Source organism: Manis pentadactyla, chromosome X (assembly GCF_030020395.1).
Source record: "Manis pentadactyla isolate mManPen7 chromosome X, mManPen7.hap1, whole genome shotgun sequence".
Lineage (NCBI taxonomy): Eukaryota > Metazoa > Chordata > Mammalia > Pholidota > Manidae > Manis > Manis pentadactyla.
Genome location: NC_080038.1, coordinates 25,894,408 through 25,918,730, shown reverse-complemented (window position 1 = coordinate 25,918,730; position 24,323 = coordinate 25,894,408). Strand labels below are relative to the sequence as shown.

At 35.4% G+C, this 24,323-nt stretch overlaps 1 protein-coding gene across 6 annotated transcripts in view; it reads left to right on the top strand.

Annotated features, from left to right (window-relative positions):
- The window catches only part of DMD (dystrophin), a 2,193,636-nt gene that overhangs the window by 1,393,447 nt on the left and 775,866 nt on the right, over positions 1-24,323 (top strand). For all 6 annotated transcript variants that reach the window (XM_036917975.2, XM_057495970.1, XM_057495969.1 and 3 more), the window contains 2 exons: positions 5,987-6,134; positions 8,307-8,456. In XM_036917975.2, coding sequence (XP_036773870.2) covers positions 5,987-6,134; positions 8,307-8,456 — 298 coding nt within the window. The remainder of the gene's footprint in view (positions 1-5,986; positions 6,135-8,306; positions 8,457-24,323) is intronic.

The following is a 24,323-nucleotide window of genomic DNA, read 5'->3' as shown; positions in this document are numbered from 1 at the left end:
CCTGAAAAAGCAGAGTATAACAAGGTCCCAGTGGGATTTTGGCACCATCTTTTTTATATTTCAAAGTATAAAAAACAAACCTAGACAAGAAATGACTACCAAATGTTTTCATATTTAAAAAGAAGATGCTATACTTTAAAAAAAATTATATCAGGAAAAAGTTTTCCACTGTGTGTGAATAGAAAGATAATGGCAAATAGCTTAGCTAAAATTTGTACTTTTTAAGTGGTGATTTATTCTATTTGGGAGTTCCTAAGAATTTTCTAAATTAGCACATAGTTAATATCCATAAAATTGTATGGAAGTCACTGCCTTTCAGATCGATGATTAAGGTTAACTCGAAAGAAAGTGTACTTATTTATTTATAGTGCACAGATGAGCCCCAGATACCCTGTGTCCAAATACACTATTAACATAGGAAATTTAGCAGATTTATAGTGGAAAGATTATAATTCTTCACAAATCTATTCATTGATTCAATGGAAGCCCTATCAAAGTCCCCAGTGAGATTTATTCTATAATTTGGCCAAATGATTCTCTGACTACAGTAAATTAGAATAGCTAAGGTAGGAGAGGGGTTAATTAAATGTACTTTAAAGCAGCAGTGGTTGAAATGGTATTAATTAAATGTACTGCCAGAAATTAAATGTACTTTAAAGCAGCAGTGGTTGAAATGGTATTACTGTCACAAAAAACCTACAGTAGATCAGCAAACAGAACCTCATTACATATAAAATATAAAATAAAATGAAGAAATCACCACAAATCAATAGAGAATAGATTGTCCTAGGGAAAATAACAATTTCTGAAAAACCCTTCAAGGTCAGCAACCTAACTACATAAATTTAAGATCGATTAAGCATTTAGTTAGTTTGTTTTTTTAGTGAAAGCATAAGAATACAGAATGAAGGTGAATATCTAAACAATTGTAGGATAGTCACAATTTTCAGAACAGTATTAGTGAAGGAAATAAAGTGATAAAATTTTATTGACAAAAATATTTTAAAACACTAGAAGACAAGAGGGAAGCTGGAAAAATTTCAGCAATGTATATTTTTTTATTAAGGTATTATTGATATACACTCTCTTATGCTGCCATCTTTAATCTCCTCAAAGCACTTCCACTCAATGTATTTTTAAGGAAAGCTCTTACAAGCAAATAAAACACTGAGCAAAAATGGGCAACAGACATACACAATTGAAAGTAGAAACAGAAAGGACAAATACACACACATACACAAAATTTGTCACTGTTTCTATTAATAACAATGTGCAAAACCTCCATGACAAACAATCTTTCTTCTATCAAGTGTATAAATCATAATGCTCAGTAGTGGCAAAAGTGTGTTTAGACAAGTTTTTTGTACCTGTTGGTGGAAATGTGTGTTTTACGACCAGCATTGCAAATAAAGTTAGCAAAGTAGATGTAAATCGTTACTTTTCTTATTAACTTTTGTTCCTTATTCTAAGGAAATTAGCAGCTACATGAGCCAAAATGCATAAACAAATTATTTTTTATAGAGTTATTTATTATAATGAGGAACTAAAACTAAATGTCTAATATAAGAATCATGAAATACAGTGTGCCCATATATGGCTTATTACTCAGATCTTAAAAATCAATTTTCCAAGGCATAATTAATGAGCTAAGGAAATACTCACAGAATATTAGATGAAGAAAATAGGTACAGAATATTTATAGAGTTTGGTCCCAATTAAATATATAAATCTCAATTACAGTGAAAAAGTACATCATCCCTCTTTTTCTTGGCTGGATATTCTTGAAAACAATATACAAGTAATTCATTTGAGGAGTGTTTAAAGTGAAGGTGAGGGTATTTGTTTTTAGAATTTTGTTCTAGGTCTTGAGCTTTTTTTTTTTCTTTTTAACACTTTCCTGCTGTTCAAGTTTTTGTTTGCTGGGTTTTGGATTTTTATTCTTCCTGACAGCATCAGTTTCTACATGAAGGTTGAGAAAAGCCTCACTTACCCATCTATGTGGGTTTGACAAATGTAATCAGATTTTAGCAATTTTAACTAAGAGAGATTGGTAGAAATGAGGTTGCTATCAGTATCTGGGACATTGTGCAAAATGACCTGGAGTCAAATACTAAAGGAGACAAAGACTCACAAAGAAAAGAAGAAAAAAGACAAAGATAAGATAGACTAACAAATACCCTTGAAACCCAGACCCAAGGAGTTGAACCAACTTAGAACTTTCAAACAAGTAAAGGATATCTATAATGGGATTTTTCCTTTTTCAAAATTGCTTCTAAGTCCAGAGTCTGAGGAAAAATGCTGCTATCCCACATTCTAAAACAAGCTGCCAGCAATTGAGACTAGCCACTTACCCATAAGTTTACTGAGAACTAACAACGGTGTTGTGACTACTACTAGTAGTGGTTTCCAACCTCTCTGTACCTCATATCCCAGTCAGTGTTAATAGGACTCTATTGGGATGGGATAGTTAGCTTTGTGGGAAGGGCAGTGTTCCTGGTGAGGCTCCGTTTCCTCCCTTCCCCACTTCCATCTCTCTATAGTCAAGGGTAGGGGATTGAAGACAATCACTGAAAACAAGTGTGTTAGACTGCAAGTAGGGAAATGTGTGTGCTCCTCTGACTATTTGTTAAACTGAAGATCTCCATCACAGGTCTGTGTGGCTTTTGGAGGGGCCGGAACACCCTGGACATGCTTCTGGCTTTCCACGTCAAAGCAGTCAGAGCGGAGGAGGAGCAGGAACCACAGGCTGCTCACACCCATCAGTGAATGGCTGTGAAATGGACTTCATCTCCTTTTATTTTTCAACATAAAGAAGAGAGAGAATTGTCCACCATTAATCTGAACATGAAGAAAGGGTGGGCTCAGAAGATGCCAAATACAATGTATAAATTATTAGGGCAAAAGTTAGTTTACCATGTTTTATGCACCAAGTGATTGCTGATGACTCTGAAGTCCATATCGCCAGCTCTCCTCTCAGCTCTAGATCTAGTTTTTTAACTATTAATTTGACCTAAATATCTGACATAATTAAATGTCCCCTCATATGGAATTAATACCATCTACTCAGCCAGATAAGGTGGAAGCACTCCTAGACCAGATGTAATCTGCTGGGTGCGTGAAGGACATAGAAGCTGGATCCTGGTGACCCAGTACTGAATGCTGGATTGACCCCCTATCAGCTGTATGACCATGGGCAAAATACTAAGCTGCATTTTGTTTCATCTGTAATGAGGAAGGATGAGTACCCATTTCATAGTAATGTGAGGACGTGGTACTTGATTCAGTGGCTGCCATGTAGCAAGCACTCAATAATTATTAGCTACTAATGCTAATCTCTCCCCTTTTGTCCACAAGTCCTATTGAATCTCCTGCACTTGAAACTTATCCTATCTACTCCTTTTCTCTTGTATCTTCATGATTTGGTCTCCATTACTTTATTGCCTGACCTATTATAAGAGTCTCATACTTGATTTCTCAGTTTCTTGTCTTAGCACCCTCTGCCCACATCCATTCTCCACAGAGTAGCCAGATTGAGCTTAGAATGAAGTAAATCCTTACCTACTCAAAACCTTAAAATAGATTCAAATAAAATTTCCTAGGTGCTTCATAACCCAGCCTCCAGCCATCTCAGCAACTTCATTTCCTGACCCTTCCTGCAATAATCTCAAATATTTCACTAACCAGTAATGTCATCATTAGCCATTAATATAGACATCCTTACTTTACATGCACAAGAGGGGCCAAAATATTTGTCATTGGCAAAAACTCATCTAATCAAACACTAAGTCCCATGGAAGTTAATGCCGAATCTTTATTGACTCTATTAACAGAAAATAAGCTGAAGCATTAGGCAGATAATGCCAATAATCATATCTATTCATAATTACAAACTGAAGATAACAGTAAACTGTCATTACATTATGAATTTTTTTTTAATCCTGAAATAACCAGCAACTTGGTAGCAACCAAAAGAACCTGAGTCATTTGTCAGTGGTGGGAGGCTGTGCAAACTAACCAGATTTCATCCGTTCTAAGCCATGCATTTGATCACGCTAACGTCATTGATATCCGGATGGATTTTACTGTCTCTGCTGACCAGGCCACGTGGATTAGAAGAAAATCCAAGAAACAGTGTTGGCACCCTCTTAAGAAATGCTAGATTGCCAGCACTCTTGATACCATAGATGACAATATTGTGTGGAAAAAGACATCAGTTACTGTGAAGGGAAAAGTGATATAGGAGAGTCAGACTCAAAATACGAGGCAATTTTAGGAATACTTCAACAATTTTTCACTTACATGTTACTTTTTATGCATATGCAAGAGGAGTCTATGACAAAACTATAAATAAATCTAAAAGAACAAATCCTTATTAAATAAAACCTCTAAGTAATAAGTCATTCTAATCAGCAGCATTTCATACTCCAGCCCACAGCCCAGTAGAACTTAAGATGGTATTATATCACCTGCAACTGAAGGTGTCTTTAATTTGGTGAAATACTGTCATGCATATTTGGTGAATAAATCAGACCATGTTTCAGAATCAGTATTGCAAAGAATGGGAAAGATTGTTTTAAAACAGAAATGCATGCAAGATACAACAGAATGATGTCAAAGTTCATTCATTCATACAACATTTATTTAGCATCTATTCTGTGCCAGGCTTTGTCCAGGAGCAAGAATTACAGCAGTAAATAAAACAGACAAAAATTCTTGCCCTCAGGAAGCTTAATTTCATGTGTATGAGAGAGAAATAACCAAACTTTGGTCCATGTTAGCTTTAAGAACTAAAGAGAAGGATAAAACAGGGAGATAGGAATCTGCGGGGAGAGATGTAATTTTAAATAACGTCATCACGGAAGACTTGTAGGAGGTAAGGGAGCCAGTCATGTCTTTTCTGAGGCACAGCCATTAGAGTCACAAAAAAAACAGCAAGTGCAAAGGCTTAGAAGCAGGGACATTCTGAGGTGCACAGCAAGGAAGCCAATGGGCCTCAAGAAGGATAAGAGAGAGGCGGAGCAGATGGAAATGAGGTCAAAGGTAAGGAGACCGCAGAACAGCAGATTGAGTATATCAGTGCTACACAGTAGGAAAACAAGGTGAGCCACATATGTAATTAATTTTGTTCTAGTTGCCACATGTTTAAAAAAAGTAGAAACAGGTGAACTGAATGTATTTTATTTAACCTAATATGTTAAAAATATTTCAATCTGTACATGATATAAAAAGTACTGAGATGTTTTACAGTCTTTTAAAAAAATTTATAAATACCTTTAATTTTTATAGCAGCTTTAGGTTCACAGCAAAATTGAGTAGAAGGTACAGAGGTAGATACTTTCTTGTACTAAGTCTTTGAAATCTGGTGTGTACTTTATGCCTGTAGCACATCTCAATTCCCCTTTCATTGTCTCAGGTGCTTCAGTAGCCACATGTGATGATGCCTACCATATTGGACAGCAGTGACCTAGACCCTCATAGAATGCTATAATAACTTTGGCTCACAGCAATTGGAAAGCAATAGAGGAGTTTTAAGAGCAATGGTGACACTATGACTTGGGTATTCATGGTATCTTCTGTGTTGGAAATAGACAGAGTAAGAGAATGTCTCCTCATGAACCCCAGAGCAGACTTTGGACAAGCTCCCATCAAAGAGCAAAACTGAGTATAGGCGAGAGTAAATCCAATAACTGGATCTGGCTTGGGGAATTGTGTAACGGTAGTTTTCTCAGTGCCATGTCTTTGCACAGACTGTAAATAAGAATTCGAATTCTTTTTCTTGACCAATTTTAATCTCTTACCTTTTAAAATTTTCTGAGGTGCCAAAATGGCCTTGTTCAAAGTGAATGAATATTCTTAAAAAATTGTGTACTGTTAACCTCTCTTAAATCACTTATTTTCTTGAAAGTGTATGCCATGTTTTTTTCTAGTTTTCTTTTAAAAATGTTTGAGAACTATAATTTTTATAACAATTTTATCCTTTCTCCAGGCTAGAAGAACAAAAGGATATCTTGTCAGAATTCCAAAGAGATGTAAATGAATTTGTTTTATGGTTGGAAGAAGCAAATAACATTACTGGTAGTCCACTTGAACCTGGAAATGAGCAGCAGCTAAAAGAAAAACTTGAACAAGTCAAGGTAATTGTATTTTCTAAAATCCTCAAGGGCCTACTTGTATAAATAGTATATGAATCTATTTTTTTAATGTATTTAATCATTGATTTCCTGCCCATTAACTTATTGGTAATTCCTCAGTAGTTTTTCTCACAACGTTATTTTTGTCTTAACTCACTGTTTCCCAAGTATATATATTTTTTAAGTGTCTGTTTATGTATTTATATCTAACTTAGATATTTTAGAACTAACTTGAAATTAATGTTAGACCTATTGAAGAATTACACAGCTCCACATTATTGTAAAAACTACAGCAAATCTTTATAGAAATGAATCCCATTTCTTAGAAACTATCTTAATTGCCAAATCAATGCCACTATTTCAGCCTCTAATTAAAGATGTTCGATTTTCCTGAAGCAATGTTTTGTTTTGTTTTGTTTAGGGGTGGGGCGTGGTGTTGTTTCACAGTCTATACTAGTTAAATGGACAACTAGCTTATTCAAGTGGCTTTTCAGGCCTTACTACTGTGATGTCTGCTTGCTACTGATTACCCCACCTAGCTGACTGACGTGCTCTGATTGTGCAATTGGGTTAACTTTCATGGTTGTTGCTTTAGTAAAGAAACTCTTTGGGATCTATTTTAGTTTAATTCTTGAAGGGGAAGGTGAAAGGGAAAAGTCAATTAACATTTAATCATCCCCTATTATGTGCTGAGTATTGGATGTATTTACATCTACTGTTTTATTTAATCTTCATATCAAACTTTCAGAATGGTCGCTATTATCCTCATTTTACAAGGTCACACAATCAAAGGGAAATGGATTGCTCCTTTATCAATTATTCAGTTGGTTTGCACATGCAAATTAAACTCCATTGTAAACCATTTACTTCTGTGAAGAAATTTGGACCCAAACAAAAGATAAAATAAAAGCAAAAATTAAAACATTCCTTAATTCAGTAAACAAAGATTGAGTACCTACTATATGTCAGGTATTGGACTAGGTATTTGAGATTCAAACAAACATTTTGGATCTACAGTTCATTTGAAGATCATTATGTCTTGGAAAAATAAACTGTGAAAATTCATTTTTTTAAATTGTATTGACATATATAGCAGTGTAATTGATAACTCATTTAAGAGACATGTTTAGTGTTATACAGTTATTAATAAATATACATTGATTTTCTTTTCTCCTTAGAAAATCTATATCAGCACTGTTCAATAGAATTTCTGTTACGATAAAACTGTTCTACCTTCTCTATTTCAGTAACCATTTGCAGTATGTGCCTTAGGAGTACTTAAAAGGCAGGTGGTGTGACTGAGAAATTGAGTTTTTTAACTTATTGAATTTTTAATTTACTTAACTTCATGTGACTGGTGGTACTGTATTGGACACTGCGCTCTAGATGACACAAATAAGTAAAAAGCAGTTATTGAAACCGTAATGTTTTTATGTGTCTTGGGAAAGATAATTTATAATGTGATGCTGAATGAGTAAGAGAACTTTGGGAACGTGGAGGAGACAAAAACAAGGGTTCTTGAATGAAACTGCCCCAGTTAGAGTCATAATTCTATTGCTTGCTACTTTTGTGTCCTTGGACCTAGTATTCAACCTCCCTGCTGGTATTTAACCTCTATGTTTAAGTTTCCTTCTGTGTGAGGTAAAGATTATAGGATCTACATTATAGAACTATTATGTAAAAATTAACTGAGATAAAATATAAGGAGAGGTTAGCACAGTGCCTAGTACCTGGTATGGTCTCAACATTAGTTCTCTCTTAATATGATAATATAATTTCTTACTCAGTGGTTACTTACTTATAGCATGGAAGCTTAATACCTGAGAGGATGATGAATTTATCTAGATTGTTCTATTTCTGATAGAGATATCTTTTCAGACTCTTAACCCTGTCTGGGGTGTTGTTTTACAGCTCATCATACCACATAACATTTTTCTCTTGAAAAAAATCTCTGAGGGATAAGGTACTCTGGTCCTTTCCAGGATAGGCCTTCTTCTTGGGAGAGGGTGTTTCAAGTCCACCAGCTCTGTGCCCTGTAGCAAACTGCTGGTATTTGAGGTACCAACTGGCCTTGAGTCAAGTTGCTTCATTTTGGTAGACTAATGAATAGATGCAAAGACAAGGTAGTTGGAATTGTGCTGTAATTCATTTTAAATGTTGTTGAATTTGTTTCAGTTACTGGCGGAAGAGCTGCCCCTGCGCCAGGGAATTCTAAAACAATTAAATGAAACCGGAGGAACAGTGCTTGTGAGTTCTCCCATAAGCCCAGAGGAGCAAGATAAACTTGGAAATAAGCTCAAGCAGACAAATCTTCAGTGGATGAAGGTTAGATGTTAATCACCTCCCCATCACATGTGTTAAATATTATAAGTGTTTGCTTTATTTTGTTTCATGGGTGCTTAATTGGTGGGAGTTGTGGGCAGCTTGTATATAGATTGTTTTTTGTTGTTTTTTTAACCTGACCATTTGATGTGGCTGTATGATTTGTTATGGATGGAAAGAATGGTGATGGTGGATGATGGTACATTAATGATCACGTGCCAAAATATACACCACTATTACTTTGCATGAATTATTCTAAAGATTAGACTGGAAAAGGGATGAAGTAATTCATTCAGTGTTCAGGTTTATATTGACAATATTTAAGCAAGATGGATGTGGTCCACTTCAGTAAGTATGATAAATCAAAATTACTTATCCTTACCTATACTACAGACTTTTAATAGTTTGTAGAATCTTTGGGGTTTTTAATGTGTACAATCATGTTATCAAATAGAGGTCATTTCTCTCTGTTCAGTCCTTATGATTTTAATTGTTTGTTTGTTTTTTATATAGACTAGGACTTCAAAACAATGTTTAATAGAAGGAGTGATAATAGAAAGCTTTGTCTCATCCCCTTTCTTAGATGAAAAGCTTTCAGTAGTTTATCATTGTTGTAGGAGTTTTTGTAAGCCCATACTCAGATTAAGGAATTTATCTTATTCCCAGTTTATCAATTTTTTTATTATTAATAGTCTTAGACATATTCAAATGATTTCTCTGAACTTATTAAAATGGTTATACGATTTTTCTCCTTTGTGTGAATGTGGTAAATTATAGCCATTGCTTTTAGAATGTGAAACTACTCTGGGATTCCTGAAATAAATCCTATTGATAATGATACCTTATGCTATTTAGAGATTGCTGGATTCAGTTTTCTAATATGTTGTTTAGGATTTGTATATCTTTGTTCATGATAGAAAATGGTCTGTAATTTTTTTTTGTAATATCCTTCTCAAGTGTTGATAGCAATGTTAGAGTAGCCTTATAAAGCAAGTTTAGAGGTGCTTTATTTTTTCTAGAAGAAATCATTGACATCGGTATTATTTTTTTGTGGAAAAGATTTTTATAATTGGTTCCATTTCTTTAATAGATAAATGGATAGTTAGAATTTTCTTTTGTGCGTGTCTCAGCTTTATAAGTCATCTCTTTCAAAAAATTTGTCCATTTCCTGGCTATTTTCTCTTTTTGGGCTGTAGAAAATTCATACAACTAGTTATCCTTTATGTATTTATAAATGGTAAAAATGGTTAAATAGAAAGACAGAGAGCTCCAGTACCTCTGTGAGTCTTCTGACTGGGATATTTTACTCCATGTGATAAGGCAGAGAGCTGACTCTCTTGATGAAAAACACGTACAAATTCTATGATGCAGGGAGCTTTATTCTGAGGCTCCCATACCAACTGTTGAAATTATTTCCATATAACACATTAAGTTTCTTTAGAATAGAACCATACACTTTTTGTTTGTTTTCATTTATTTTTGCTTGGAGGTAAATACTGAGGGAAGACAATTCATTGTGTGGTATTTTTGAGCTAGGGGGAAATTTCCATCTTCACACTTTCAGTACTCCAGTTTTAACATGCTTCTCAGCCCCAACCACCTATGGCATCTTTCATCCAAACACTCTCCAATTTCTGCCAAGGTCAGTTCCCTTGTACTTGAGGCTACTACAACCTTTAAGCAAGAAGTTTGTGCCCCACAGCAGACACCCAACATTGGGATCTGCACCAGAGAGATGAACCCCAAAAATGTCTAGCTTTGAAAAACAATGAGACTTAAATACAGGAGAGCCAAAGAGTACAAAGAACTGAGATACTGTTCTTTTAGAATTCACGTGCAGATTCACTTGTCCCAGGGACCCAGCACAAAAGCACCAGTTCGAAAAGTGTCTAGACTACTTGTGAAGAGATTCATTTGCTAACCTTAAGGGGTCTGCTGGAGGGGTAGGGATTTGTTGAGATACTCTCTGGGAGTGGAGGCACTGACAGTTGCCATTTTTGTGCTCTCTCTCGACCTTGCTATTGCGGGCAGGTGTGCACAATTCCTGCAATCTTCCACTGCCCTGCTACAGCCAGTGGGTGTGCCCTGCCCCGTACATTTTTCAGATGCCCTTCTAAAGCCAGTGGGTACATGGTTCCTGCATTCTACCACTGAGCTGCTGAAACCCGTGGGTATGTGCAGTACCTGTGTTCTCCTGCTGCCCAGCTGAAGTTGGAGGATGCATCCCACCCCTGAACTCTCCTGCTGCCCTGACAAAGCTGGGGGGGGGCACTTTTTCCTGTACTCTGCTGTGGCCCTGTTAATGTGGGAGGCCATTCCCCATCCCTAAAATCTCCAGCTGCCTTGCTAAAGCCAGAAGGCACAATCAGACCACATAGGGTACTCTCCTCAATCACCTCTCTCTGGTGGTCAGGGGGCTTGCATCCCTGAGTCTGACTGGACAATAACAGTCAGAAAATTTTTGGCAGGCTACCACACCCAGGGCACTACACAGATAACAGACTGAAACACACTCCCAGTCTTCCTGTAAAAATGATGGTGGGAGCAGACTTCTGGTTCACTGCACATCTGGATGCTGTGGAATGGAGGTACTCTTAAGGAAGGCAGGCTGAGGACACCATCTTTGTGCTCTCCCTAGGTCTAGCTAGAGATTGCTGGTAGCTTCCTGAAAGGAGCCTATATAATCATCTGGAGCCCTGATTTTTGCAACTGTCACCCAGGGGACACCTCTAGATCACCTAGTCTGGAGGTAAACGGGGTTTATAAATGTGATCCCACAAGACTGTATATATTTGCACTGACAGTCTGGCTCCCAGTCAGCCTGAAACTAAGAGCTGACTGAGATTCCTTCCTTCGGAACACTGACGGATCTTAGCATACCCTCAACAACTGGGATCTATCAAGAATAAATTAGGCTCATTAAACATTCACAAAGGTTTGAGAGACAACCAAGAGTTTGGGCAAGGTTGATTGACAAGGTACATCTCCTACACAAGGCCATCCTTCGAGACTGGGAGAGGTAGTTGTTTCACCTAATACATGGAAACAAACACAGAAAGTGAAGCAAAATGAGGAGACAGAAATATGTTCTAAACAAAAGAGCAAGATAAAAAGCTCAGGGTAAAAACCTTAAGGAAACAAAAATATGTAATTTATCTAATAAGGAATTCAAAGTAATGGTCATAAAGATATTGAAATCAAAAGAATGGATGAACAGTGAGAACTTCAACAAAGAGAGAAAAAAAATAAGCACCAAACAGAAGTCACAGAGCTGAAGAATACATTAACTGTAGAGAAAAATGCCCTAGGGGGGTTCAATAGCAGACTGCATGAAGCAGAAGAAAGGATCAGTGAGCTAGAAGATGGGGCACTGGAACTCACCCAAGTAGAGCAGCAAAAAGAAAAAATAACTTTAAAAGTGAAAATAGCTTGTGTGACCTATAAGACAACATCAAGATTAACATTCACATTATAGGAATCCCAGAAAGAGAAGAAAGAGAGAGAATGGGGCAGAAAACTTATTTGAGGAAATAATAGCTGAAAATTTCCCTAACCTGGGGATGGAAACAGACATCCACATCCAGGAAGCCCAGAGTGTTTCAAATAAGGTGAAGCCAAAGAGATCCACAGCAAGACACATAATTAAAATGTCAAAAGTTAAAGAGAGAATATTAAAAGCAGAAAGAAAAAAAAGAACTTAAGGACAAGAGAGCCCCCATAAGACTATCAGCATATTTTGTCATCAGAATCTTTATAAGTCTGAAGCAAGTGGCATGTTACATTCAAAGTGTTAAAAGGAAAAAACAGAAAAACTTCCAATCAAGAAAACTAGGCAGCAAGGTTATCATTCATAATTGAGGGAGAGAAAGAGTTTTCCAGAGAGCAAAACTAGAGGAATTCATCATCACTAAACTGACCTTACAAAAAATGTTAAAGGGACTTATTTAAACTGAAAAGAAGGGGCACTAATTAATAACAAGAAAACATATGAAAGTATAAATCTCACCAGTAAAAGTAATATATATTAAAAGTAATCTATTGATCAATTATAAAGCTAGCATTAAGGTTGAGAGACTAAAGTAGTAAGAATAACTGTAACTACAATAAGTAAGGAAATCACAAAGTATAAAAATGTCAAATGTGACAAGAATATAAAATGTGGGTGGGGGGAGTAAAAATGTAGTTTTAGAATGCATTCAAATTTGCTATCAACTTAAAATAGACTGTTATATATATAGAATGCTATGTGTGAGCCTCATGGTAACCACAAATCAAAATCTATAAAATGCACACAAAAGATAATGATAAAGTAATCAAACATAATGCTAAAGAAAGTGATCAAACCACAGGGGAAGACAAGAAAGGAAGGAAGGAATAAAGAGGAATACAAAACAAACAGAAAAAAAAATGAACAGCATGGCAGTAAGTACATACCTATCAATAATTAGTTTAAATGTAATTGGACTAAATTCTCCAATCAAAAGTCATAGAATAGCTGAATGGATTAAAAAATAAAAGACCCATCTGTAGTCTGCCTATAGGAGATTCACTTCACACAGAGACTGAAAGTGAAAGGATGGAAAATGATATTCCATGCAAATGGAAAGCAAAGGAAACTAGAATATCAGTATTTAGATAAAATAGAAGTTAAAACAAAGACTGTAATAAAAAATGAAGAAGGGCATTACATAAGATAAAAGGATTAATCCAACAATAGGATATAACATTTGTATATGTTTATGCACCCAACATATTAGTACCTAAGTATATCAAGCAAATATAAACATACTTAAAAGGAGAAATTGAAAGCAATACAGTAATAGTGATTTTAATACCTCATTTTTATTAATGGGTAGGTAATCAAAACAAAAAATCAATAAAGTTATATATTGGCCTTAAATTACATATTTGTCTAGATGGACTTAATAGATATATAGGGAATATGCATTCTTCTCAAAATCACATGAACATTCTCTAAAATAGATCATATGTTAGGCCACAAAAGAAGTCTCAATAATTTAAGATTGAAATCACATCAAGTGTCTTTAGAGCACAATGGTATGAAACTACAAATCAATTACAAGAAGAAAATTGGAAAAATCACACACATATGGAGATTAAGCGACATAATGCAGCAACAAATGGGTCAATGAAGAAATCAAAAAATAAAGACAATACCTTGAGACAAATGAAAATGGAAAAATGTCATAGTAAAATCTATGGGATGCAGTAAATGTTCTAAGAAAGAAGTTCATAGCAATACAGGTTTACCTCAAGAAAGATGAAAAACTAAAACTACCTAATTTTACAATTAAAGGAACTAGAAAAAGAAGAACAAATGAAGCCTAAAGTTAGCAGAAGAAAGGAAACAACAAAATCAGTGTAATAAATGATATAGAGACTGAGGAGACTATAAAAAAAGATGAATGAAACTAAGAGCTGGTTCTTTGAAAAGATAAAATTGACAAACCTTTGTCTAGACTCACCAAGAAAAAGAGAAGGCTCAAATAAATAAAACTCAAAATGAAAGAGAAGTTACAACTGATACCACAAAAATACAAAGAATCATAAGATACTACAATAAACAATTATATGCCAAAAATGTTGGACAAACTAAAGAAATAGATGAATTCCTAAAAACATACAAGGTTCCAAATTAATCATGAAAAAATAGAAAACCTCTGTAGACCAATTACTAGTAAGGAGATTGAATAACTAGTCAAAAACCTCCCAACAAACAAAAGCCTACACAGCTTCACTGGCCAGTTGTACCAAACATTCATAGATTTAATACCTATTCTCAAAATCTCCCAAAAAAATTGAAGAGAAAGGAGTGCTTCTAAACTCATTTCTTGAGACCAGTATTATGCTAATATCAAAACCAGAAAAGGACACCACAATAAAGAAAATTAAAGGTCAATATCCCTGATAAAAATAGATGCAAAAAATCCCCAACAAAATATTTTCAAGCTGAATTCAACAATACTTTAAAAGAATCATGTGTTATGATCAAGTGGGATTTATTCCAGGGATGCAAAGATGATTCAGTGTCTGCAAATCAACCAGCATGATGCACCATGCTAATAAAATGAAGGAATAAAACATATGTTCTTATCAATAGATGCAAAAAAAGCATTGGAAAAAATTCAACATCAATTTATGATAAAAACTCAAGAAAGTGAGTATAGAGGTAATGTACCTCAACAAAATATATGACAGACTCACAGCTAACATCATACTTAAGGGTGAAAAGCTGAAAGCTTTTCCTCTAAGGTCAGGAACAATACAAGGATATCCACTTGCACCACTCTTCTAGGACATACTATTGCAAATCCTAGACACAGCAATTAGGAAAGAAAAGAAATAAGAGTATTCAAAATGGAAATGAAGAAGTAAAACTGTAACTATATGTAACAGTTTATATATATTGAATATATAGAATATAGAGCAGTTTTTATATATAGAAACAGTATTTATGTACATGACATGATTTTATATATAGAAAACCCTAAAGGCTCCATGAAAAAACTGTTAGAACTAATAAATGAATTCAGTAAAGTTTCAGAATACAAAATAAATACACCAAATTTAGTTGCATTCTATACACTGACAACTGACTTTCAGAATGAGGAATTAAGAAAGCAATCTCATTTACAATTGAATCCAAAAGAATAAATGCTTAGTGACAAATTTAACCAAGGAAGTGAAAGATTGTACAGTAAAATCTATGAAACAATGATGAAATAAATTGAAAAGGACACAAATAAGTGGAAATATTTTCCATGTTCATGGATTGGAAGAATTAAAAACATTGTTAAAATGTCTATACTACCTAAAGCAATCTACAGATTCAGTGCAGTCACTATCAAAATTCCAATAGCATTTTTCACAGAACCAAAACAAATAATCCTAAAATCTGTATGGAAACACTGAAGACCCTCAATAGCCAAATCAATATTGAGAAAGAACAGCAATGTTGGGTGTGTCACTCTCCTTATTTTCAGACTATACTACAAAACTCTAGTAATCATAACAGTATGGTATTGGTATAAAAACAAATACAGATCAGTGGAACAGAATAGACAGCCCAGAAATAAACACCCACATATATGGTCAATTAATTTTCCACTAAGGATCCAAGGATATACAGTAGGGAAAGGGCAGTTTCTTCAATAAGTGGTGGTGGAAAAGCTAGATGCAAAGAATGACACTGTTACTATCTTATACCATAAATAAAAATTAACCCAAAATGGATCAAATACTTGAATGTAAGACCTGAAGCCACAACTTCTAGGAAAAAATACAGGTGGTCATCTCCTTGACATTAGTCTTGGTGTTGAATTTTTGGATCTGACTCCAAAAGCAAAGGCAACAAAAGTAAAAATAAACAAGTGAGTCTACATCAAACTAAAAACCTTCTGCACAGCAAAGGAAATCAACAAAATGAAAAGGCAAGCTACTGAATGGGAGACAATATTTGCAAATAATATATCTGATAAGGGTTAATATCCAAAATATATAAAGAACTCATACAACTCAACAGCAAATCTGATTAAAAAATGGGCAGAGAACCTGAACAGACATTTTCCCAGAGAAGACATACACATGGCCAATAGGAATATGAACAGATGCTCAGTGTCACTAATTATCAAAGAAATGCAAATCAAAACCAAAATGAGATACCATCTCACACCTGTTAGAATGGCTAGTATCAAAAAGACAAAAAAAATAACAAGTCCTCATGCATTTTTTATGGGAATGTAAATTAGTGCAGCCACTATGGAAATCCATATGGAGTTGTCTCAAAAAATCAAAAATAGAACTACCATATGATCCAAAATTCCACTACTAGGTATTTATCTGAAAAAAATTAAATAAACACAGTAACTTGAAAAGACATATGTGCCGCTATGTATGTTGTACCATTATTTATAATACCCAAGATATGGAAACATCCTAATATTCTGTTGTATATGTATATATATATACACCACATTTGTTCCTTATCCATTAATTCACTGATAGAAACTTAGGTCCTTGGGAGTTTACTTTATGTATTTAGTAATTATGTCATAACATTTATTCATTTATTAATTCATTTGTTCAACACAAATCTAACAAGTGACCAGTATGTGCCACATACTGCTCTAAGCATATCATAATCAATTCCCACAGAATTTCACAGGGCTTGGCATTATAACTATTGCATGCCTAACTTATGGTTGCTTAATTGTTCAAGGCTGAAAGATGAGGGGGGAAGTAGTAATTAAAAGTTTATAACATGAACATCCTGGACTTTGTCTCCTATAATTTTACACTGAGTTGGGGATTCTTACTAGATTATATGTCCTGAGTACAACTCAATTTGCTCTGACAGTTTTGGTTTGCCTGTTATCCCATTATAATTTTTAACGGCTCCCTCTTTTGCTTTCACAAGTGTCCCATTTTATTAGATTAAATATATATATATATAAAAGGTCCCTCCAGTTAGGAGAACAAGCAGTCTCTTAGAGCTGGGCCTGGCCCACTACTCAGTAACTATTATTATCACTACTGCTAATGTTCTTAGTGGAAGGAGCCCCCTATTCTCTCTACACATGTGTGGTTTTTAACTTGCTGAACTGTTGAAATTTCAGTCAATGCCAGGAATGGTGATTAGACATTTTAGATACAAATAAAAGTAAATAAAATTATGAGGAGGTGATTTATTTGGTGATTAATAGTGAGGTTTATGGGTTATGGATTCCACTCATTACTAGCTATGTGATTTTATCTGCCCTGTCTATAATTCATTTGTAACATCTGGAAAATTCAGATTAGAATTCACAGAATTCAAGTAGATTATACTTTCCAGGTTCTGGTGAAAATTCAGTGAGATCATGTACAGCAAATGCCTAACACAGTATTTTGCACATTGTAATGGGTCAAAAGTGTTAGCTTTAACACAAAATTAGAGGTAACATTAAAACCATAAAATACAAAGACCAAGAAGAGAATTATTGCTGAGTCACCTTCTATTTACTTATTTATTTATTTTTAATTGTGGTAAGACCGCTTAATGTGAGATCTGCCATCTGAACAAATTTTAAAGAAAACAATACAGTATTGTTAAATGTAAGCACTATATTCCCTAGCAGATCTCTAGAAGCTTTCAACTTGCATAACTGAAACTATGTACCTATGGAACAACTCCTATTTCCCTCTCCCCCTTGCCCCTGGTAATTACCATTCTACTGTCTGTTTTTATGAATTTGACTTTTATATAACCCCTATATATATATATATATATATAATCATGTAGTACTTGTCATTCTGTGACTGGTTTTTTTCACTTACCATAATATCCTCTAGGTTGATCCATATTTTTGCATATAGCAGGATTTTCTTTCTTTCCTCTTTTTATTTTATCGTAGTATCATTGATATACAATCTTATATTGGATGCAAATATACAAAAGAGTGGTTCAACAGTTACCCATATTTTTCAATCCTCACCCCCACTAGTGCAGTTACTATCTGTCAACATAAAAAGATGTTACAGAATCATTGACCATATTCTCCATGCTGTACTACTATTCATGTGCAAACCTGTATTATGATTGCAAATTTTTGTGCCCCTTTATCCCCCTCACCATCCCAATGGTAACCACTACTCACTTCTCAGTACCTATGAATATACTGCTATTTTATTCATTCTGTTTTGCTTTATTTTTACATTCCATAAATAAGTGAACTCATGGTATTTGTCTTTCTCCACTTGGCTTATTTCACTTAGCATAGTATCCTCTAGACCCATCCATGTTGCAAATGGTAGGATTTCATTTTTAGGGGTGAATAATAGTCCATTGTGTATATGTATCACATTTTCTAAATCCATTCATCTCTGGATGGACACTTAAGATGCTTCCATATCTTAGCTATTGTAAATAATGCAGTGATAAACCTAGGGGTGCATATATCTTTTCAAATCAGAGACTTTGTTTTCTTCAGGTAAATCCCTAGAAGTGAAATTACTGGGTCAAATGGTTTTTCAATTTAAGTTTTTTGAGGAACCTGCATACTGCTTTCCACAGTTGCTGCCCCCATTGACATATCCAACAGTGTAGAAGGATTCCCATTTCTCCAGATCCTCACCAACACTTGTTATTTCTTGTCCTTTGTATAGTGGCCATTCTGACTGGGTTGAGGTAATATCTCATTATAGCTTTGATTTGCATTTCCCTGATTATTAGTGATGTGGAGTGTTTTTCATGTGCCTATTGGCCATCTATTTCTTCTTTGGAGAAATATCTATTCAGGTCCTCCCCCCATTTTCTAATTGGGTTAATTTTTTTTTTTCGTGTTGAGTTGCATGATTTCTTTATATATTTTGGTTGTTAACCCTTTATCAGATAAGTCATTTACAAATATATTCTCCCATCTGTAGTTGCCTTTTTGTTCTGCTGAAGGTGTCTTTTTTCCTACAGAAGCTTTTTAGTTTGATGTAGTCCCACGTGTTCACTTTTTATTTCATTTCTTTTGCCCAAGGAGATGTATCCAGAAAAATATTGCTCATACTTATGTTCAAAAGATGTTTGCCTATGTTTTCTCCTAAGAGTTTTATGGTTTCATGTCTTACTTTCAGGCCTTAGATCCATTTCTAGTTTACTTTTGTGTATGGGGTTAGACAGTAATCCAGTTCCACTCTCTCACATGTAGCTGTCCAGTTTTCCCAGCACCAGTTATTGAAGAGACTGTCTATTCCCCATTGTGTATTCATGGCTCCTTTATCATATATTAATTGACCATACATGTGTGGGTTTATATCTGGGACCTCTATTCTGTTTTGTTGATCGATGGGTCTGTTATTGTGCCAGTACCATACTGTTTTCACTAGCTTTGTAGTATAGCTTGAAGTCAGAGAGGATAATCCCCCAAGTCTTGTTCTTCTTTCTCAGAATTGCTTTGGCTATTCAGGGTCCTTTGTAGTTCCATATGAATTTTAGAACTATTTGTTCTATCTAGTTCATTGAAAAATGGTCTTGGTATTTTGATAGGGATTGCACTGAATCTGTAAATAGCTTTGGGCAGGTTGGCCATTTTGACAATATCAATTCTTTCTATCCCTGAGCATGAGATAGATTTCCATTTATTGGTGTCTTCTTTAATTTATCTCATGAGCATCTTATAGTTTTCACAGTATAGGTATTTTACTTCCTTGGTTAGGTTTAGTCCTATGTATTTTATTCTTTTTTATGCAATTGTGCATCGAATTATTTTCCTGATTTCTCTTTCTGCTAGTTTGTTGTTAGTATATAGGAATGCAACAGATTTCTTTTTTTTTAATTTTGGTATCGTTAATCTACAATTACAGAAAGAACATTATGTTGACTAGGTTCCCCCCTTCACCAAGTCCCCCCCACAAACCCCTTTACAGTCACTGTCCATCTGCGTAGTAAGATGCTGTAAAATCACTACTTGTCTTCCCTGTGTTGCACAGCCCTCCCCATGCCCCCCATGCACTATACATGCTAATCATAATGCCCTCTTTCTTTTTCCTAGCCCTTATCCCTCCCTTCCCACCCATCCTCCCCAGTCCCTTTCCCTTTGGTAACTATTAGTCCATTCTTGGGTTCTGTGATTCTGCTGCTGTTTTGTTCCTTCAGTTTTCCTTTGTTCTTATACTCCACATATGAGTGAAATCATTTGGTACTTGTCCTTCTCCACCTGGCTTATTTCACTGAGCATAATACCCTCTAGCTCCGTCCATGTTGCTGCAATTGGTAGGATCTTTTTTTTTCTTGTGGCTGCATAATATTCCATTGTGTATATGTACCACCTCTTCTTTATCCATTCATCTTCTGATGGACATTTAGGTTGCACCCATATCTTGGCTATTGTATACAGTGCAGCGATAAACATAGGGGTGCATCTGTCTTTTTCAAACTGGAGTGCTGCATTCTTAGGGTAAATTCCTAGAAGTGGAATTCCTGGGTCAAATGGTATTTCTATTTTGAGCTTTTTGAGGAACCTCCATACTGCTTTCCACAATGGTTGAACTAGTTTACATTCCCACCAGCAGTGTAGGAGGGTTCCCCCTTCTCTACAACCTCGCCAACATTTGTTGTTGTTTGTCTTTTTGATGATGGCGATTCTTACTGGTGTGAGGTGATATCGCATTGTGGTTTTAATTTGCATTTCTCTGATGATTAGTGATGTGGAGCGTCTTTTCATGTGCCTGTTGGCCATCTGGATTTCTTCTTAAGAGAACTGTCTATTCAGCTCCTCTGCCCATTTTTTAATTGGATTATTTGCTTTTTGTTTGTTGAGGTGTGTGAGCTCTTTATATATTTTGGATGTCAATCCTTTTTTGGATCTGTCATTTATGAATATGTTCTCCCATACTGTATGATACCTTTTCGTTCTATTCATGGTGTCCTTTGCTGTACAGAAGCTTTTTAGCTTGATATAGTCCCACTTGTTCATTTTTGCCTTTGTTTCCCTTGCCCGGGGAGATATGTTCATGAAGAAGTCACTCATGTTTATGTCCATGAGATTTTTGCCTATGTCTTTTTCTAAGAGTTTTATGGTTTCATGACTTTCATTCAGGTCTTTGATCCATTTGGAGTTTACTTTTGTGTATGGAGTTAGACAGTGATCCAGTTTCATTCTCTTAAATGTAGCTGTCCAGTTTTGCCAGCACCATCTGTTGAAGAGACTGTCATTTCCCCATTGTATGTCCATGGCTCCTTTATTGTATATTAATTGGCCATATATGTTTAGGTTAATCTCTGGAGTCTCTATTCTGTTCCACTGGTCTGCAGCTCTGTTCTTGTGCCAGTACCAAATTGTCTTGATTACTGTGGCTTTGTAGTAGAGCTTGAAGTTGGGGAGTGAGATCCCCCCAACATTATTCTTCCTTCTCAGGATTGCTTTGGCTATTCGGGGTCTTTGATGGTTCCATATGAATTTTTGAACTATTTGTTCCAGTTCATTGAAGAATGCTGTTGGTAATTTGATAGGGATTACATCGAATCTGTATATTACTTTGGGCATGATGGCCATTTTGACGAAATTATTTCTTCTTAGCCAGGAGCATGGGATGAGTTTCCATTTGTTAGTGACCTCTTTAATTTCTCTTAAGAGTGTCTTGTAGTTTTCAGGGTATAGGTCTTTCACTTCCTTGGTTAGGTTTATTCCTAGGTATTTTATTCTTTTTGATGCTATTGTGAATGGTATTGTTTTCCTGATTTCTCTTTCTATTAGTTCATTGTTAGTGTATAGGAAAGCTACAGATTTCTGTGTGTCAATTTTGTATCCTGCAACTTTGCTGAATTCCGATATTAGTTCTAGTAGTTTTGCCGTGGAGTCTTTAGGGTTTTTTATGTACAATATGTCATCTGCAAATAGTGACAGTTTAACTTCTTCTTTACCAATCTGGATTCCTTGTATTTCTTTGTTTTGTCTGATTGCCGTGGCTAGGACCTCCAGTACCACGTTGAATAACAGTGGGGAGAGTGGGCATTGCTGTCTTGTTCCCGATCTCAGAGGAAAAGCTTTCAGTCTCTTGCTGTTCAGTATGATGTTAGCTGTGGGTTTATCATATATGGCCTTTATTATGTTGAGGTACTTGCCCTGTATGCCCATTTTGTTGAGAGTTTTTATCATGAATGGATGTTGAATTTTGTCGAATGCTTTTTCAGCATCTCTGGAGATGATCATGTGGTTTTTGTCCTTCTTTTTGTTGATGTGATGGATGAAGTTGATGGATTTTCGAATGTCGTATCATCCTTGCATCCCTGGGATGAATCCCACTTGGTCATGGTGTATGATCCTCCTGATGTATTTTTGAATTCGGTTTGCTAATATTTTGTTGAGTATTTTTGCATCTACATTCATCAGGGATATTGGTCTGTAGTTTTCTTTTTTGGTGGGGTCTTTGCCTGGTTTTGGTATTAGGGTGATGTTGGCTTCATAGAATGAGTTTGGGAGTATACCCTCCTCTTCTATTTTTTGGAAAACTTTAAGGAGAATGGGTGTTATGTGTCTTCTCTGTATGTCTGATAAAATTCCAAGGTAAATCCATCTGGCCTGGGTGTTTTGTTCTTGGGTAGTTTTTTGATTACTGATTCAATTTCGTTGCTGGTAATTGGTCTGTTTAGATATTCTGTTTCTTTCTGGGTCAGTCTTGGAAGGTTGTATTTTTCTAGGAAGTTGTCCATTTCTCCTAGGTTTTTCAGCTTGTTAGCATATAGGTTTTCATAGTATTCTCTAATAATTCTTATTATTTCTGTGGGGTCCGTCGTGATTTTTCCTTTCTCGTTTCTGATTCTGTTGATGTGTGTTGACTCTCTTTTTCTCTTAATAAGTCTGGCTAGAGGCTTATCTATTTTGTTTATTTTCTTGAAGAACCAGCTCTTGGTTTCACTGATTTTTTTCTATTGTTTTATTCTTCTCAATTTTATTTTCTTTCTTCTCTGATCTTTATTATGTCCCTCCGTCTGCTGACCTTAGGCCTCATGTGTTCTTCTTTTTCCAATTTCGATAATTGTGACATTAGACTACTCATTTGGGATTGTTCTTCCTTCTTTAGATATGCCTGGATTGCTATATACTTTCCTCTTAAGACTGCTTTTGCTGCATCCCACAGAAGTTGGGGCTTTGTGTTATTATTGTCATTTGTTTCCATATATTGCTGGATCTCCATTTTAATTTGTTAATTGATCCATTGATTATTTAGGAGCATGTTGTTAAGCCTCCATGTGTTTGTGAGCCTTTTTGCTTTCTTTGTACAATTTATTTCTAGTTTTATACCTTTGTGGTCTGAAAAGTTGGCTGTTAGGATTTCAATCTTTTGGAATTTACTGAAGTTCTTTTTGTGGCCTAGTATGTGGTCTATTCTGGAGAATGTTCCATGTGCACTTGAGAAGAATGTGTATCCTATTGCTTTTGGATGTAGAGTTCTATAGATGTCTATTAGGTTCATCTGTTCTAGTGTGTTGTTCAGTGCCTCTGTGTCCTTATTTATTTTCTGTCTGGTGGATCTGTCCTTTGGAGTGAGTGGTGTGTTAAAGTCTCCCAAAATGAATGCATTGCATTCTATTTCCTCCTTTAATTCTGTTAGAATTTGTTTCACATATATTGGTGCTCCTGTATTGGGTGCATATATGTTTATAATGGTTATATCCTCTTGTTGGACTGAGCCCTTTATCATTATGTAATGTCCTTCTTTATCTCTTGTTACTTTCTTTATTTTGAAGTCTGTTTTGTCTGATACTAGTATTGCAACACCTGCTTTTTTCTCCCTGTTGTTTGCATGAAATATCTTTCTCCATCCCTTGACTTTTAATCTGTGCATGTCTTTGGGTTTGAGGTGTGTCTCTTGTAAGCAGCATATAGATGGGTCTTGCTTTTTTATCCATTCTATTACTCTGTGTCTTTTGATTGGTGCATTCAGTCCATTTACATTTAGGGTGATTATTGAAAGATATGTACTTATTGCCATTGCAGGCTTTAGATTTGTGGTTACCAAAAGTTCAAGGTTAGCTTGTTTACTACCTTACTGTCTGACCTCACTCACTTATTGAGCTGTTATAAACACAGTCTGATGATTATTTCTTTCCCTTCTTTTTACTCCTCCTCCATTCTTCATATGTTGGGTGTTTTGTTCTGTGCTCTTTTTAGGAGTGCTCCCATCTAGAGCAGTCCCTCTAAGATACCCTGCAGAGGTGGTTGGTGGGAGGCAAATTCCCTCAACCTTTGCTTGTCTGGAAATTGTTTAATCCCTCCTTCATATTTAAATGATAATCATGCTGGATACAGTATCCTTGGTTCAAGGCCCTTCTGTTTCATTGCATTAAATTTATCATGCCATTCTCTTCTGGCCTGTAAG